Below are 18,184 nucleotides of genomic sequence, written 5' to 3' on the forward strand. Positions count from 1 at the left end.
CAAATACATTCGAATGGAATGTATGAAGTAGGAGGGAATGTGGCATCCTTCCCACCTTTTAAAGACCAGCTTTTCTTGCATTTTTACATTTTTTGTGCTGAATATGCCGCTTCTGCTTCCTTCAGATACTGTGTGCTTAGTGTTCTTCAGAGCCCTCACGTCATTTTTCAGTTCTACATGATTTAACACCATTATTATGTCGAACTATAAATAGTAGAATTATTGTAATGGAACAAAAGGATTGGAGCAAAAATTTGCCTATGTACTATCTGTTACATTGTACCATGTCTGATTTAAAGTGAACCAGATGGTTGGCAAAGTGCTATCCCAGAAGGACAAGTAAATTACCTGGGGATAATTTAACAACTGCAGCACTGTTCTCATCAATTATATACAGCAAATGCCTTGTGTATTGCATCCTAGTATCAAATAGATTTGTCTATAACAGACTTTTTTGGATTCATTGATTTACAAAGCCAGAAAAGGATCATTATGAGACTCTGGTCCATAGCTCCAGGGCTTTGGTTTAAGTGGGAGCTCCTCCTCCCACTTAATTCCAGCATTAGCTAAACAACATATTTTTAAAAGAAAATATAATTTATTATATGATTTCCCCATGAACCTTTTGTATTTAGTTAATATTTATACATGCTTTGGTCTTCACCTGAAAAAAAGAGCCACAGTGGCAGGATTATTACAGTGTGAGATTGCCGACCGGTCGCCACTTGGCCATGAATCTCCCTCGGACCAGTCACTCACTCTTAGCCCAACCGATAAAGTACAGCTATGTGAGCCACCTTGGATTCCTCATAAGAGGAAAACTGCATATATAAATGCAGTATAATAGCAATAGCAATAATCATACTCAGGGTAGTTTACCGAAGAGTAATAGGTTTGCCCCTTCCCTCAGGTTTGCAACTGAAATGACCTAACGTTAAAGAAGAGGAATTGAGGAGGAGGAGGAAAAATTCAAACTCAAGATACTAATTTGTTGTTATAAAGCTTGCATAATGGCCAACTGTAATGGAAGCAGTTAAGGAGAAAATGACTGAACTATTGCTGGTCCTTCAGAACTAAGAGAGAAACTCAGCTTCTCTTTGTACTTCTGCTGCGGCTTGATGGAATGGTTCTTATGGGGTGACAGTTGATGGGGAGAGGTGTCTGGTGGAGTTGGCTTCTCATCTGAGGCAGCTCTGCTAGAATTGCATGGTGCTACAGCTAAGACTGTATTTTTTCTACCTCCTAACATATCTGCTCTCCATATTTTCTGTATTCTGGGGAAAAAACAGTGTGGCCCTGAAAATATTGCAGTTCCTGAAGGCGACATCCCAAACCTTCATTTTATCTTCCTTATTTGCTAAAGGATTCAGGGCTAATGTTAAGAAACACTTGGGGACAGCCAGGTTTTTTAATCTGCATATGTCTTGCATGTAAAAAGATTTGCTGAACAGTACCTCCTTCCTCAGATTAAAATGCAGTGCTACTTTCCTCTCTCCTTTTATCAGGAAGAAGATTTTGCTCAGATGTCACTTCCTTTTCATAGTAGTCTCAGATATTGTCCCTGCTTCAGGGGCCAGGTTTCAGTTTCTCTAGGCCTTGACAGGGTAAATGTGATGTCCTACTACCTAGACAGGACTCAAGGTTCGTTATGTAGCTTTTCTGTTATGATTCTCCAAAACTTTGAGGGAGAAAAAGAACCATTAAAATAGCTTGGAGGTACAGCTGCTGATTTGTTGGTTCACCGGAAACTACCAATTTCTATTGTTGAAGAACTTGGGACTTGTTTGTACAACACTGTGTAGGTGTATGGCCACTTAAGTGCTCTGAGGTCCGCCTGGCGCCAAAAAACAAATAACGACGGCGCCAGGCGGACCTCTCTGGGGAGCACATTCCATAAAAGGGGCGCCACTGCCGAGAAAGCCCTCCTCCGGGTACTCACCCTCCTGATGTCATCTGTTAGCTGGCTAACAACCATACTTGCATAATAAGTCAATGATTCTTCTGTCTGTGTTTCCATCTCCTTCTTCTTGCTGTCTAGTGACACTGGTAGCATCTGGGAAATCAGCTTGCATGAACTGCTGCTAGATTTGAGTACAAGACTAGCATATTTTATTGAAGGCTGAGATGTACCCCATTATTGTTGACAGTGACCTGCAGTGGCTCTCCAGGATTTCAAGCAGGTGCTTTTCCTGCCCTGCCTGGAGATGCTTGGGATCGAACCTGGAACCTTCAGCATGCAAGGATGTATTTTAGAAATGAGCTACCACCCTTCCTGCTAGAGACCTCACAAGTTCTGGAAGTGGGGTTCTATTTCTTTGCTTTTCCTCCTTAGAACAACTCATTTCAGAACCAAGAGCTGCATTTGGAATTCTTCCCACCACCAACATTCCAGGCAATTTCCATGCAGTATCACAGGACTACTTTGTGCTCTAAAATGGATAATTCCCAATCCAGAATTTTATTTCATAAACTGCTTTGGAAACTTTCAGTCTGGATCTGAAACATTGACTCAGAGTGGGGGGATTTTGTAGAGAACAAAGCCCTCTTAGACCCACTTCTTTGGATTCTGGCTATAGTCCTTTGATTTCTGGCCCCACAGAATTTTGTAAGTTTCGTCAGTTGTTTTAAAATGTGTTTTGCTAATGCAGCAAGACTAATCTATGTTCCCAACTATGAACCAGTGTACGAAGTCTGAGAGGCCTCAACCTGTTTGTATAACTAAATCTCAAGTGAAAATATTTGAACAGAACTTAAACTATGCCTCCTATTATCTACATCTGTTTTAAGGTGAGAGCTGCCGTGTGTGTGTGTGTGTGTGTGTGTGTGTGTGTGTGTGTGTGTGTGTGTAGACATGCATGCGTGTGCATATGTGTGCATATGCGTGCTAGTTTTCAAAGACACTGGTAACTGATTTACCCAAAGGGGCAGAAATCATTCAGCAATGGCCAAGCATAAAGCTGCAAAGATTTTAAAGTAGTATTGCTACATGCTTTGTTCCATGCAGAATGGAAACTACAAGATAGAGAAGAAAACAAAGTACAAATTGATGTTTTAATGGCGTGTTTTCCGTTTGCTCTAGTAGAGAGAGAAATGCAGGTGTAAAGCAATTTTCTGTTTTACAGTAAGTTGTCATGAAATGCAAATGAAAACTCACTGTTTATAAGTCACTTTGATCAATTGTGTTAAGGAAGAATTAATAATTCTAGCAAAAATATATAGAAAACGTCTCAGTATTATTTTAGAACAGAGTATTGTGCATGAAAATATTCAGTCAGTTTCATCCCCAATTTATCACTGTACTTTCCAAGGCTAATATGATAATGAGATAAGTAGTATCGTTCACATTAGTTACATAGTGGTGAAAGAGCAGCATATTTGTTGATATTTCAGTGGTCATAATACAATAAAACACAGAATTTTTAAAACCAGCAAGTGTAAATGTAACATGGTTTAAAAATGAATTCCTTTACTATTAATCCCAGTTCTCAGAACTTTTTATCCTTAGCCCAAGGAAGCAGAGTCTGATTTTTGTGTGTTTTGCTGGCATATTTCTTCACTTATTATTGACTCAGTTTGCACTTAGTTAATCCACGGATTGTTGGGAACACATAAGACTAAGCGCACTGCCCCCAGCATGTTCCTCTGTTTCACTTTGATGCTTTTGTGACTGCTAATAAACAACCAAGAGTTAAACCTAAGAGTTGTTCTTGGGTTGATTCTGAGTAGTTTAAATCCTCAACAACCCAGAGTGCCCAGGTTTGAATATTACGGGAACAATCTATGATTCGGATAATTGTAGTTTGTAAAATGAAAATGATTATTAATTAACTCCTATCTGCAAATTGGCCCATTCAGTCAGCAACATGAACTTCATGAGTTTTTATTTACAGCTCACTCATGTTTAATTAAAAACAAAATATGCACAAGAGCATGACATGCATGGGAGGCGTTCTAGTGCTTAGCTTCTATACTAAGCTATTAATGAAATAACTTTGATTAAATGGATGGATGTAACCAAATTTTTGTTCAGACTTATAGCAACTACACTGATGTCCAATGATCATTTTTAGCATGAACAACTGAACCTAGTACTCCTATCAGATTGGTAATTTAGGATTGTTTATTTTTTCTAAGCACTGAAGTACATAGATTTTCTTGTGCTCATGACCAAAGCTTTATTTTTTAATTTGTGGATCTAGCCTTTTCCACTCCAGAATATTGGAAAGAAAAAGAACCTAAAAGCTCAGTAGAACATGCTTGCATGCAAAAGGTCTAAGGTTCTATTCCAGGCATCTCTGGCTGGGGCTGGGAGAGGCTCTGAAAGCTGGAGACTTTCCGTCAGTGAGTTTCAAAATCTTAAGGTAGGTGGAACACAATAATCTGATTCAGAAGGAGGCAGCTAGTGTACTAGGATCCATTCTTCTGTAAAGATCATCATAGGTTTGTTTTTAAGTTAAGTGCTTTTTTGTACACGGTTATGTGAATATGGCCTGTTTTGCTCTTCATCTGCTACCTCGGCTCTCTGTTCCATCAGCACTTTGTAGGTAGTGCAGAGGCAATCCTTTGTGTCTGTGAGCACATTTGGCAGTCTGAGAAATTGTCCTGGTCACACCCACCAAATGGCTGCCATGGCAGGGAAGCATGGCAAGGTCATATAACTTGCCCCAAAGACTGAGAACAACAAGTTAGCACCTCCCAAAATCTAATTCACAGCAATCCCAGTTGCCAGTGCTTTGGACAAAGTGCTTCGGACTTTGGTGGGCAACAAAAGTGTCTTGGAGAGCATCTTGGCTCTTTTGGATACAGTTTATAGTTACTTGTAAAAAAGCACTGAGCTCGGTGGTTGAGCAACAGCACAGTAATTATCTGTGGGAGGCACATTATTGTTCAGGCATTTTGGGAACTAAACAATACGCTGTCCAGATTCCAGGAAGAAAGAGAAAATTATCAGTTTGGCTGGAAATAAAACTGAACAGAATCTGCAAACTGGAAGAAGTCCAATGACATAGTAATTAAGGAAGCAGAGGCAAAGAAACTGAAGAATGGATGCAGAGTCATGAATGGACTGAGAATGGTTCCTCAGTAGGTAGCATGAAGGAAAGAGAAGAGGAAATAGTGAAAAGATAGGATGTGCGTTATGGAGGAAGGCACAACTGTTGGGCAGATTGGTAAAAAGATAAATTGGCTGAAGAAAGTGGTTTCTTAGGTCTAAATCCTGGAATCTAGACCATAGTTCCTGCCAGAGGAGTTCTGCCATTTTCTTTATTACAACACAATGACCTGGAAACCCTAAGGGTCTACTATAATTCAAGAGTGGTGGTAGGAATACTGAATTTCAGACACTGATCTATATAATCAACCAAATTCTTTGGCTGCACTTCTAGCCACCCTAGAACAGGGGTCGGCAACCCATGGCTCTGGAGCTGCATGTGGCACTTGAACCCCTCTGCTGCGGCTCCGTCGCTCAAAACACGCACCGGCACAGCCGCTGATGTGCTTGAAGCTCCACTCAAGAAAGCAGCAATAGCTAGTTAAGCTAATCAGCTAGTTAAGTAAATCTCTGCATTCCTCTGCTGAACAAGCTTCCTGCAGGCTCTCATGTTACAGGAAACACTGCTGAAAAGATTCTCTTTGTCCCAATGTAATCTCCTTCATCTGAATGTTAAAAGCTGTGCTTGGGACCTGTCACAGTTCACATCACTTGACTGTTTATCTGCTAATCAGTCACTGAACACACCTATATCTGTGACTTCCCCCAGTAGGCCAACCATGGATAAACTGAGAAAAGAAAAGAAAAGTTTCTGAAGAAAACTGAAGGTTTAATGGTACTAATGCATGTGGGTAAATTCATTTGCTTTTACTGCTGATGAACTTACGGGGTTTGCTGTTTAATGCATGCAGCCCTTTAGCACTGACTTTGACTTTGCAGGAAGCTGTTCTCCTATTCAAATATTATTTATTTATTTAGAAGGCTTCTATGCCGCCCCATTCGCCGAAGCCTCGGGGCGGCTCACAATAAAGGAATCCTACTAGTTTACAATGTAAGATTAAAAATAACAGTTTTTAGTGACTGATTTAGCTGCAGCTAAATCATAATGAAGATATAGATCTACTTCTTTGTTTTAAGAAGATTCTTATAAAAATTCCAGCAAAATGATTACATTGGGAGAGGGATGTTTGTTCAATATTTCACCACGTGATAAAAGGATGAGGGCACACAGAAGCAGACGGCATTTTTGGTTTGCTTCAGGTGGCGTGTTTGGTTTGCTGCTAGTGGATAATATAAGTTCAGCTTTTTATTTCATAAATACGAAGAGGACTCAGATAGACATTGAGTATTTTATTTGAAAGTAACTTTCAACCCAGTGTCTTTTTTTTTCGGAGTTCAAAATGTTTTTGTGGCATGCAGAAATAAAAATGTGTTTTCTCTGTAGCAGTTCATTGATTTCATAAATGCAACACACTATAGTTTTTTTATACGTAGCATAAAGGTAAAAAACAATATATGCAGTGTTATCTTCATTTTAGATGTCAAAAGGATTTTGCGGCTCCCGTTGTTTTCTTTTCTGTGGGAAATGGGTCCAAATGGTTCTTTGAGTGTTAAAGGTTGCCGACCCCTGCCCTAGAATAGTCTTCCTCAAAGTACTGCTATTCAGATGTGCTGGCTTGTAACAACAGTCCTACCCAGCCAACATAGTCTTTGGAATAGCATTCAGACAGCTATGGAAAGCTTATAGTTGATATTAATGCAGCTGCTCTAACATAATTCATGTGATTTATTGCCATTCACAATATAATTTTTGTGGTATGGAACTCAATGAGAGAAGAGGCTTTTCTATAATGCACTAAATGTAGGAGCAAGTTTACCCCTGTACAGTGTTTCAACTATTGACGCAGAGTAGAACAACTTTTTTTTATATGTCCAGATTGAGATCAACTTATTAAAACAAAAACAAGAAAAGGACCATTTCAACATAGTCATGTTTTTTTTTCTTGTTCCCTGAGTTTTTGCCAATGTGATGTTATTCAGGAATGTAAAATTTTCCCATGACTGCACATTGCACCAAAATCAGAGGAAATTTCTTTTTAATAAGGTTGCAGGGAAAGCTAGAAATAAAGGGGAAGTATTTTCTCAGCATCAGTGGAAAAACAGCACTTTTGCCTTTAGAAATATGCAGCTGAAATATGCAGTTTTGCTCTTGGGCTAACATAGGGTTTGTGTAGCATAGTGACTAAATTGGCAGACCTGAACCAGGGAAACTTCGGTCCAAGTTGCGCTCCATCATGAAACTCTTCGTGGGTGATTTTTAAGCCTTTCCCTCTCTACCCTCACAGTATAACTATGAGTTAAATGGCTGAAGGACAGAGAGAGAAGCCAGACTGCTTCCTTGACCTCCTGGGGGGGGGGGGGGGGGGGGGCGCACAAAAAAACAAGGGGGGGGGGGGGGGGGGGGGGGAGCGCGCGCACAAGCAAAGGAAAGGATGGAAGGATGAGGAGTCAGAGTTGGGAGAAAGAAAGGAGAAAGAGAGAAAAGGAGCCAGAGAAGAATAATAGGAATAAAGGGGATGTGTGTGTGTGAGAGAGAGAGGGAGGGAGGGATGCCAAATATACTCATGGCTCAAAAAGGTTGAGTTTGGAGTCTCCTGTGTTACATTTTTCCCTTGAATATCAGTAAATTCATCACCATTTTGCAGCACTGTTGTGATGCATCATGTAGCTGTGTAATGGCAGCTTCTTATTTTGAAACTTCTCTGAAAGAAAAAAAGACAGGAGTCGAGAATTAACAAGCACAAGAAATTGGCTTATGAATAATACAGAATGTTTTACCTGATTATACGAATTAAAAATGGGAAAAGATGTGAAGTAAGAGGAGCCATGCGGCAAGATGTTGGACTGGGAATTAGGAGATACGTGTTCTAGTCCCCACTCAGTTCTGAAGTTCACCGATATTGGTAAGTTAGGGCAACCCTAACCTGAGAGCCAGTGTGGTGTAGTGGTTAAGAGCATGGAACTGGGATTCAGGCAATCGGGGTTCTAGTTGTTACTCAGCCGTGGAGCCCAGTGGGTGACTTAGAGCCAGTCACAGACTCTCAGACTAACCTACCTCACAGGGTTGTTGTTGTGGGGAGAATGATAACAGGAGGAGAGTTATGTAAACCACTTTGAGTTCATTATATTAGATTAGATGGGATATAAATCTAATAAATAAATCTAATAAGTAAACAATAAATAATAGGTTTGTTGTGAGGATAAGATAGAGAAAAGAGATACAGGTCTCCTTGGGTTCCTTTCAAGAAAAAGGAAGGATTTAAATGGATAAATAAAATAAAAGAAATAAGAACAGTTTGGCTGAAAGATCAAATGTAATATTTGGTCATATCCAACTATTACTTACCCTTGATGATGTCTGACCTCTGGTGGGAAAAGAACGAGAAGATGCTCTGTACAGCCAGCAACTTTCCAGGGTCTCAGGAAAAGATCTTTTCCATCTTTTTTTACAGATCCTTCTAGTTAGTGATGCTGAATGAATGAATGAATGAATGAATGAATGAATGAATGAATGAATAGCACTGCCCTTCCTTACGCAAATCATGTGTCTGCCTCTAGTTAAGTTGCTCCCCAAATTCTATTCTTTCTTCGAAAATATGAAAATCAAGTTGGCTCATGTGAACACAGTAAGTTATGTTGGGCCTAAGTTAATCACACATTGCAGTCAATGGTATTTAAAGTAGCTAGAGCTGATACTTCATGCTGATTTTTGTGGAATCTACCTTAGTGTGAATGACCTGGGATTCTATCCAATATTAGTCTAAATTAAATCCATTCATTTCAGTGGATCTGGGCTAATCAGACTAATATTGGAACACCACGCTTAGTTTGTATCCGCCCCCATTATTTAACAAATTTCCTCTTTGAATGCCATGTCCTGAGACTCTGCTTTTTGGTTCAGTCTGGCTTAGAACATAATGGACCACAGTAGTTTACTGAACATCAGTATGATAGGAGCCTAATCCTGCAATCTAGAATGCAATACAGATTAATTTCATGAATTCAAATGATATGCTTCATTAATTGCTGCTTAGTCTCATAGTTAAAACAGGACAAATCCCACTCCTAATCTGGGTTTTTTTGTGGCAGCAGATTTTCCCAATTTGTACTGGACATGTGTTCGTTTGAAATCCTTTAAGTAGTTTCTAATTCTCAGCAACTTTAGACTAGCATAGTCTTCCATTGCTTTAGGCAAGGAAAATTCTAGTATATGTCACTGCAGGACTGTCAGTGTGATTTATTTATAGACATCTGGACTAGCAGCTAGCTTGCTGTTAACAAATTGTGGGCACATACTGTTTTTGCCATTGGAAACTTTTTTTTAAGTGCAAGGTCACAATTCCTTTTCATCTGCCATTGATGACCAAAGGTGTTTTTTTTACAGTTTATGTAAGTTTGTGCAATTGTATTTGCTCTTTGGCATGCTTTTGCATCTGGTGCAAAGCCAAGCAGTTTGCTCTTAAGAGCAATCATAGCTTGCAAACAATAATTTGTGCTGCTCTTGAAGCATCATCTTGCTCATACTGAGTGTTTTTGCTGCTGTTATTTGCTGACAAGCCATTTTCAATTTATGGTGACCCCATGAATGCTTGCCCTCTTAAATGTCCTGTCCTTGAGAGGCCTGCTCATCTCTTGTAAATTCTAGGCTGTGGCTTTATGGAGTCAACCCATCTCATATTTGGTCTTCCTCTTCTTGTTCTGCCTTCTACTTTCCCTAGCATTATTGTCTTCTTCAGTGAGTTTTGCCTTCTCATTGATGTACAGCAGCTTCAGTTGGTCGTTTTTGTTTCCAGGGCACATTCTGGCTTGTTATGATCTAGGACCTACTTGTTCATCTTTCTGCCACCCCAGGGTATTCACAAAGCTGTCACCCACTACCATGTTTCAAATGCATCAATTTTCTTCCTGTCATCTTTCTTCACTGTCCAGGGTGCACATCCATACAAGGTGATTGGGAATATAGTAGTGTGGATGCTACTGGCCTCAGCCTCTAATGAAACATTTTTGCTCTTGCTTCTTTTTTTAGTTGCTTCATTGCTGTCCTTCCAAGTCTCAGTCTTATTTGAATTTCTTGGCTGCTGTCTCAGTTTAAATTGATGACTAAGCCAGGACAAGCAAAATCTTTCACAATCTCAATTTCACTGTTGACAATAAAGTTCTGTAATTTTTCTGTAGCTATGATTTTTGTTATCTTAATATTCAGCTGCAATTCTGCATTTGCACTTTCTTTCATTTTCATTAGGAGTCATCATGATTTCAGTGATTTCATTGTTAAATCATACTGGGGCAGAATCATAATCAGGGAGAATAAAAATCCATGATTTTTTAAATGGATTTTTAAATTTAAATTTAATTTTGTAAAATTTAAATTAATTTTTTAAAATAAAATGCTTTTTGGGGAAAAATCTATCTAAAGATAGTTTTTTTTCCTAAGATACATTATAGTCCAAAGGTTATTTTTCATGAAATAAGGATAAATTCCACTAATCCATTCACAATGTCATGCTCTTCCAGAGGTTTCTGTAAGATTATTAGGCATTTTCTTCCTATCTAGAAGATATTATCACAGGTGCTTGGTTTTACAGTTCTCAAAACTGTGTATTTGTGTCTATAGAGGTCACATGTGTCTTTTTCACAGCAAAAATTCTATAAAATAAACATACAGAGTTGAGAAAAAGACCTTAATCCCATTGTTTCTTTGTAAATTTATATTCACAGAATCAACCCCTTATGTCTTAATTGCTAAGTTTCGAAAACTTCAGTGAATAGAAGAGGATTGTTGGGAGTGGGATAGAGATACACAAGGAGCTAAGTGTGAAGAGGGAGGGCAAGCAGCAAAATGAAAATGAAACCTTTTGAGCTGAATATTCCAAAGTCTTTGGATATTTTTTTTGTATAGCTTGATCTTTATCCCATTATTCTTTCCTTGGGGGAGAAAACCTATAATGGCAGGAGACTGTAAAAAAAAGACCCAATTTAGGAAAATGTTAATGCAGTTCTTTTCCTACAAAGGGCTCAAGGCAGCTTACATCAACTCTTCTCTTCCGTCTTATCCCCACAACAACAACCCTGTGAGGTAGGCTGGGCTGAGAGTTTGTGACTGACCCAAAGCCACCCAGTTGGCTCCATGGCTGACTGGGGACTAGAACCCAGATCCTCTGAGCCCCAATCCCATGCTCTTAACCACTACACCACACTGGTGTACCACACATGAACTGGATGGTTTAAAATAGGCTAAGATTCAAAGAATATTGAAACTAGCTCCATGGTACCATGGGTTACTTAGGCTTGCTTTTACTGAATAGCGTTACCCCCATGCTACATTGCAAACTGCTTTTGAAATGGAAGTGGGGAAGATTCATAAGCCATTTGTGCTATGGTGTAGTGCTAGCTGTTCCAAGAAAAAACTCAAAGCTTACACTGGACAAATGGTAGAAGTTATTTTTGTGAGCCAGAACAGCTCCTTGAATCCCAGTCATGTCTTGTAACATGCACCATAAAGTTAAAACCTCTCTAAGCTTATGGGGCAGTAGTTGAACATTCAGTTAGCATACAGTTCTGTAGTATTTTTGCCCAAAGGATATTTGTATTATGTGAGAGTTTTGCTAAGCAGTAAGGTTTTGATTCTAAGGATAAAAGAAATATAAGCAATTGTTCCTGATAAACATACTCAGGGATATTCCAATATAATTTACAATGATGATACTCCTGATTAAATAGTAGTTAAAGATGTGTTTGCTGCCTTCAGTAGGGGCACCAAGAGTGGCCTGGTACATAATAAAAATATGCATACCCGGTTTGTTTTAGGGAAGTAAGTTAATTTAAAAGCCACAAACTGAAAGTGGCACTTCACTTACATTGTCACAGATGTTTTAATATAAATAAAAAGGGCATGTACTTAAAACAACAAAGTCGGTGTGAATTATTTTCTAATAGATCTCTCTGTAGTTTATACCCTTTCCAGTGCTTTATTGCATAGGAAGAAAATGGTTCAGGTGCCTTGTCTGATTGCTTTAATTTTAAATTTCATTTCAAATTATGCATGATATATGTTTATAAAAATTGCAGCTAACAGCTTATTATTTTTATCTGTGAGTATTGCAATTTTAATAACCTTTGCCTGGTTATCTTACAAACTTTTCTGGGCATGGAATTTCTCTGGTCTTTGGTGAAAAACCTCAGGACAAGTCTTACCTCTTAAGACAGTGTATACCACGGGCTATTGTGTGAGCACAGTGTTGCAAGCTGCGACAGTATTTTGTCATTTCCAGGGATATTACAAGGGCCATGGAAGGATATATAGGATTATTTTGTCATTCCTGGTGTGAGCATCCTGTCCTTGCTGGCCTTAGCTTACTGGAGCTGCTGTGATCCCTGTTATATTATTGCTGGAAGTGTGGAATCTACACCCCGGAATCAACTCCATAAGGAAGGACATTTATACCCTCCTGAACAAATGACTGAAAAGTATGCTTGGAAAAACAAGAACCCCTAAATATTCTATAAATGCCTTTAAAATGTTGAAATTAATGTATCATCCAAGCATTTACACCCCCACTGTAAATTTTAAAACAAAACAACTTACTAATTAGATGCATTTATTTTTAAACTTTTTTTCATTTTTGATAAGGTAGTCAGGCTTCCTGAGACATAGTTATGTGTGAGTGAGCTATAGTTTTATTTGTAAAGCAGTGATGATTCATTGACTGTGGGAAGACTTCCACCTGGCTTGGTTTCGTTCTGATTTCCAGCATTATGTATTAATCGTCCAGGCTGATGGATTTCTCCTAGGAGAGAAGTGTACTGCTGCACTTCAGAAATGATTTTATGACTTTTGCAGATAACCACCTACTTCATCAGATGCTTTAGACATTTGCATTCCAGTAAGTTTTATATAAGCAGGTGCGCCTTCTTCCACTTTTAAAAGACAACATGACATGTAGATCCTATTGTTATCATTGTTTGATTCTAGATACTAGGGTAGCCCAGACCTGCCTTGTCTTTATCTTAACCCAAGAAGCAATTCCTGCAACAGCTTATGCTTTTGGGTCAGTTTGGCAGCCCTGTTTCCTGTCAATATATAGCCAGAAGTTTGTTAAGCATCTTCACTTTGAGTTGGCTGCAGCCATACTGCTGGATTCCATGCTGAATCTTTTTCCAGGCGTTCCAGGAGAAAGACAGTCTGACTGAACTACTGCCCTTGGTATACTGCTGCCTTCTTTAGCCATACTGTGTTATTTGTCCACCCTATCAGCTTGATATAAGTGACACTACAACCATTGTACTCTTATTTTGTCAAGTATCATCTTCTCTGTTAAATCTGTTGACAGACTTCTTGGTTAAATAAATCTGTACATTCCAATCATGAGAAATTTTAACTATACTTCTATATCAATGCTTTGTCCTGTAAGAAAATGTATGGTAATCCTCCAAGGAAGGTGTATTGTCAGTAGTGCTATCATGTATTGATTCTGTGTGTGCTTGAGGGTAGATTTGATCCCTCTAGCAAAGTTAAATCAACTAGATGACTGATTATGTGGTAAGAACCAAATTCCAGAGTGTCTTTTAGGATTAGTGAAGGGGTAGAGTAACTGTCCCACTCTGTAGCTGTTCTGCCCCAGTTGTGTTGGACTGCAACAACTATCATGGCCACATTAGTATGAGAGTTGAAGTCAAGCCCGTCTGAAAGGCATGAGATTGAGAAAGGCTGGAGCAGTCTTCAGGATCAGGAAGTAAAGCTGAGATCACCTATTTGGATTTCTTATGATGGTTAGTATGTGAATAGTTAATTCTAGAGGTTTGGGGGATTGTTTTGGAAAAACATGGTGGACTGCAGGTGCATGTTGCCACCCCTGCGGTAAGATGCTAAGGATCATTGGGCATGTCTAGTCTGTCATTTCTAAGGAGCTGTTGTTTTGTGAGTCTGATCCTGTCACTTGATAAGTATTGAACACTAATATGTGCATCATTAAGAATCTCACAATACCTACAGTGAGAGGCTACATGGACTACTTCACAAGGCTCTCCTTCCTGAACATTCCAACTGCCCATGGTCCCAGAATGGGATGGACTAGACGATTACTGTTGCTCCTTCCTCTCCTCATTTCCATCCTTGCTTTGAGGGAAGTTTCATTACATCTGCCTTCCTTTGCCCTTTTCTTACTTAATTCTCTTTTAGGCAGTTCTCCAAGTCAGATATGTTACTTGTTCCAATCCCCTTACATACCCATGTCAAGTATTGCAAGTAGGATTTCACTTGCAAGTCGGCTTTCACTCTTGAGCAGAGTTTAGCTTCTCATCCTGACAAGGGGAGTATCTCGGGTCATGACATCAGCAGCCTCATATTCCCTTCCTCCTGGGTTTGCTGCTGGGAAGGCACTGCTGCCCTGCTTATCATTCAGTAGCTTGGCATGCCAACTCCTTCACTGACTTCCTGCCCACTGTGGAGCAATTAGGTAAGTTTAGACTGTGGACTTAATGGCCTTAAAGGGTCTCCCTCTTTAGAAGGTAATGTGTCTCACTGTGCTTACCTCCAAATGCAGTAAGGCAGCCTAGGAGGCAGTCCTGCTTATTGTGCTGAGCGGGGCGAGGCCTCAGCCCCAAAGCCTTTCTCTAGTGCTACCACTCTTCTTTCCTCATGCATGGGAACCAATCTTTTGTCCCCCAGTACAGTGTGGATAGTTCCCAACCAACACACCAACCATACCTCCCAGCTTGTCAGCAGTTGTGAGAAAACAGTGGGCGTTTTTCTTGTTTTACTTTCCAATAGTCAGATTTTAGATTGATTTGTGGTATGGCATTATTTTTGGGTCATTTTAGGTACACTGGTTGGAAAACCTATTTGGAATGAAGACGTGCTTTATAAGTTTCTAAAATAAATAAAAATAACTATTTGTGCTAAATGTTAGGGCATAGAATATGAAAAAAAAAATCAGAGGCCTAGAAAAAATTCAGATACAGCTATGCTAGCCTATTTATTACAGAGTAATACAGTAATTGCTGAATCCACCAATTGGATCTGAGCAAATTTCTTGATCACCATGTGTAAAAAATGACAATGGGCAGTTAACAAAAATAACAATATAGGCTTTGCAACTGTAACAGAAATAATTACCATGAAACATGAATAACTGAGGCTACTCAAACTGATGAGCTACATGAGTTCATCTGGACAGATTTTCAAGTAAATGTGGCTAGCACTGGGATGTACATTTATTACTTTTAATGTAAGTTTTGGTTTTTTGTATGTAAACTTCAATATGGATAGATAAGTTATCCCTGCATGGCTCTTTAAATCTGCAGAAGTGTTTTGTGTCTCGGGGAAAGTATCTTAACAACTTCCCCCTCCTTTCTTTCCAGGATGGTACAAAGCAAAAAAGAGAACGGAAAAAGACAGTGTCATTTAGCAGCATGCCTACTGAGAAGAAGATCAGTAGTGCAAGTGACTGCATTAACGCCATGGTTGAAGGCTCAGAACTGAGAAAGGTTCGATCCAACTCTAGAGTATACCATCGGTACTTCCTTTTAGATGCAGATATGCAATCTCTACGGTGGGAACCTTCAAAGAAAGATTCTGAAAAAGCAAAGATTGATGTTAAATCAATCAAAGAAGTGAGAACGGGGAAAAATACGGACATTTTTCGTAGCAATGGAATTTCTGACCAGATTTCAGAAGATTGTGCATTTTCTATTATTTATGGAGATAATTATGAGTCTCTAGATCTTGTTGCAAATTCTGCAGATGTTGCAAATATTTGGGTTACTGGGCTAAGATACCTAATATCTTATGGAAAACATACGCTAGATATGCTAGAAAGTAGTCAAGATAAAATGCGGACTTCATGGGTTTCAGAAATGTTTAGCGAAACTGATATAGATAATTTGGGGCGCATATCCTTGTGCAGAGCTGTGCAGTTTATTAAAAAATTAAATCCTGGTTTAAAAACAAGTAAAATTGAACTGAAGTTCAAAGAGCTACATAGATCAAAAGAAAAACCTGGTACAGAAATCACGAAGGAAGACTTTATTGAAGTTTTTCATGAGCTTTGCACTCGCCCTGAGATCTATTTCTTGTTTGTTCAGTTTTCTAGCAATAAAGAATTCCTTGACACCAAGGACCTTATGATGTTTTTAGAAGCAGAACAGGGTATGGCACATGTCACAGAAGAGATAAGCCTTGATATTATTCACAAATATGAGCCATCTAAAGAGGGTCAGGAAAAGGGCTGGCTTTCCATAGATGGTTTTACAAATTATCTTACTTCCCCAGAATGTCATATATTTGACCCAGAGCATAAAAAAGTCTGCCAGGATATGACCCAACCTTTATCTCATTATTTCATAAACTCATCACATAACACCTACTTGATAGAGGACCAGTTCCGAGGCCCATCTGATATCACAGGATATATTCGTGCCCTGAAAATGGGGTGTCGAAGTGTTGAGTTGGATGTGTGGGATGGACCTGACAATGAGCCTGTAATTTACACTGGGCACACAATGACTTCACAGATTGTCTTCCGCAGTGTAATTGACATTATTAACAAATATGCATTCTTTGCTTCGGAGTACCCAGTTCTTTTGTGCTTAGAAAATCATTGTTCTCTGAAACAACAGAAGGTGATGGTCCAGCATATGAAGAAAATACTTGGGGACAAGCTGCACACACAGTCTCCAAATATAGAGGACTCCTACCTGCCTTCTCCTGAATCTCTTAAATCGAAAATACTAGTTAAAGCCAAGAAACTCTCTTCCAATTGCTCAGGGCTAGAAGGAGATGTTACAGATGAAGATGAAGGAGCAGAAATGTCACAGAGAATGGGAAAGGAGGGGGTAGAGCAACAGAATGCTGTCATAGTAAAACGGTTCCAGCTATGTAAGGAGCTCTCAGAACTTGTAAGCATATGTAAGTCCGTTCAGTTCAAAGATTTCCAGGTGTCATTTCAGCTTCAGAAATACTGGGAAGTTTGTTCTTTTAATGAAGTGCTTGCTACCAAGTATGCTAATGAAAACCCTGGAGACTTTGTGAATTACAACAAACGTTTTCTTGCTAGGGTTTTCCCTAGCCCTATGAGGATTGATTCTAGTAATATGAACCCACAGGATTTTTGGAAGTGTGGCTGTCAGATAGTGGCAATGAACTTTCAGACACCTGGATTGATGATGGACCTCAATATTGGATGGTTTCGACAAAATGGCAACTGTGGCTATGTACTGCGGCCTGCCATCATGCGGGAGGAAGTATCTTTCTTTAGTGCAAATACGAAGGACTCTGTGCCTGGAGTTTCACCTCAGCTTCTCCATGTAAAGATTATTAGCGGGCAGAATTTTCCAAAACCAAAAGGGTCAGGTGCCAAAGGTGATGTTGTAGATCCTTATGTTTATGTAGAAATCCATGGGATTCCAGCGGACTGTGCAGAGCAAAGGACAAAAACTGTGCATCAAAATGGGGACAATCCAATTTTTGATGAGAGTTTTGAATTCCAGATTAATCTACCTGAACTTGCCATGGTGCGCTTTGTAGTGCTAGATGATGATTATATCGGGGATGAATTTATTGGTCAGTACACAATTCCATTTGAGTGTTTACAGACAGGCTATCGGCATGTTCCTCTTCAGTCTTTAACAGGGGAGGCTCTAGCACATGCCTTCTTGTTCATCCATGTTGCTATTACAAATCGAAGGGGTGGTGGAAAGCCTCATAAACGGGGTCTCTCTGTCAGGAAAAGCAAGAAATCCAGAGAATATGCATGTATGAGGACTTTGTGGATTAAAACCATTGACGAAGTATTCAAGAATGCTCTTCAGCCCATACGGGATGCAACGGATTTGAGGGAAAACATGCAGGTACTCTCTTACTTGTATTAACAGAAAATTAGCATTTTATGTAAAATCTACTGATGTAATAGATGTGTATTTCTGTAATAGATCAAATGACAGCTATACATAGTCCTGATTCACACATGTCAACCATGTGCATGGGTTGCTATTAAATTATGGATTGTTCAAGTATTGTGGACTGCTGTTATGTGTGAACAACTGCAACCTATAGTTTAACTGTAGGTTGTTCACTATGACAAAATCAGAAAGAGAACCTGTGGTTTATTATCAGGCTGTGTATTCTCTGTGTACCCT

At 39.3% G+C, this 18,184-nt stretch overlaps 1 protein-coding gene across 2 annotated transcripts in view; it reads left to right on the forward strand.

Annotated features, from left to right (window-relative positions):
- PLCL2 (phospholipase C like 2) overlaps positions 1 to 18,184 on the forward strand; it is a 76,637-nt gene that overhangs the window by 35,653 nt on the left and 22,800 nt on the right. For both annotated transcript variants that reach the window (XM_044449371.1, XM_044449372.1), the window contains one exon: positions 15,410 to 17,896. In XM_044449371.1, coding sequence (XP_044305306.1) covers positions 15,410 to 17,896 — 2,487 coding nt within the window. The remainder of the gene's footprint in view (positions 1 to 15,409; positions 17,897 to 18,184) is intronic.

Source organism: Varanus komodoensis, unplaced genomic scaffold (genome assembly GCF_004798865.1).
Source record: "Varanus komodoensis strain SLA01 unplaced genomic scaffold, ASM479886v1 scaffold58, whole genome shotgun sequence".
NCBI classification, from domain to species: domain Eukaryota; kingdom Metazoa; phylum Chordata; class Lepidosauria; order Squamata; family Varanidae; genus Varanus; species Varanus komodoensis.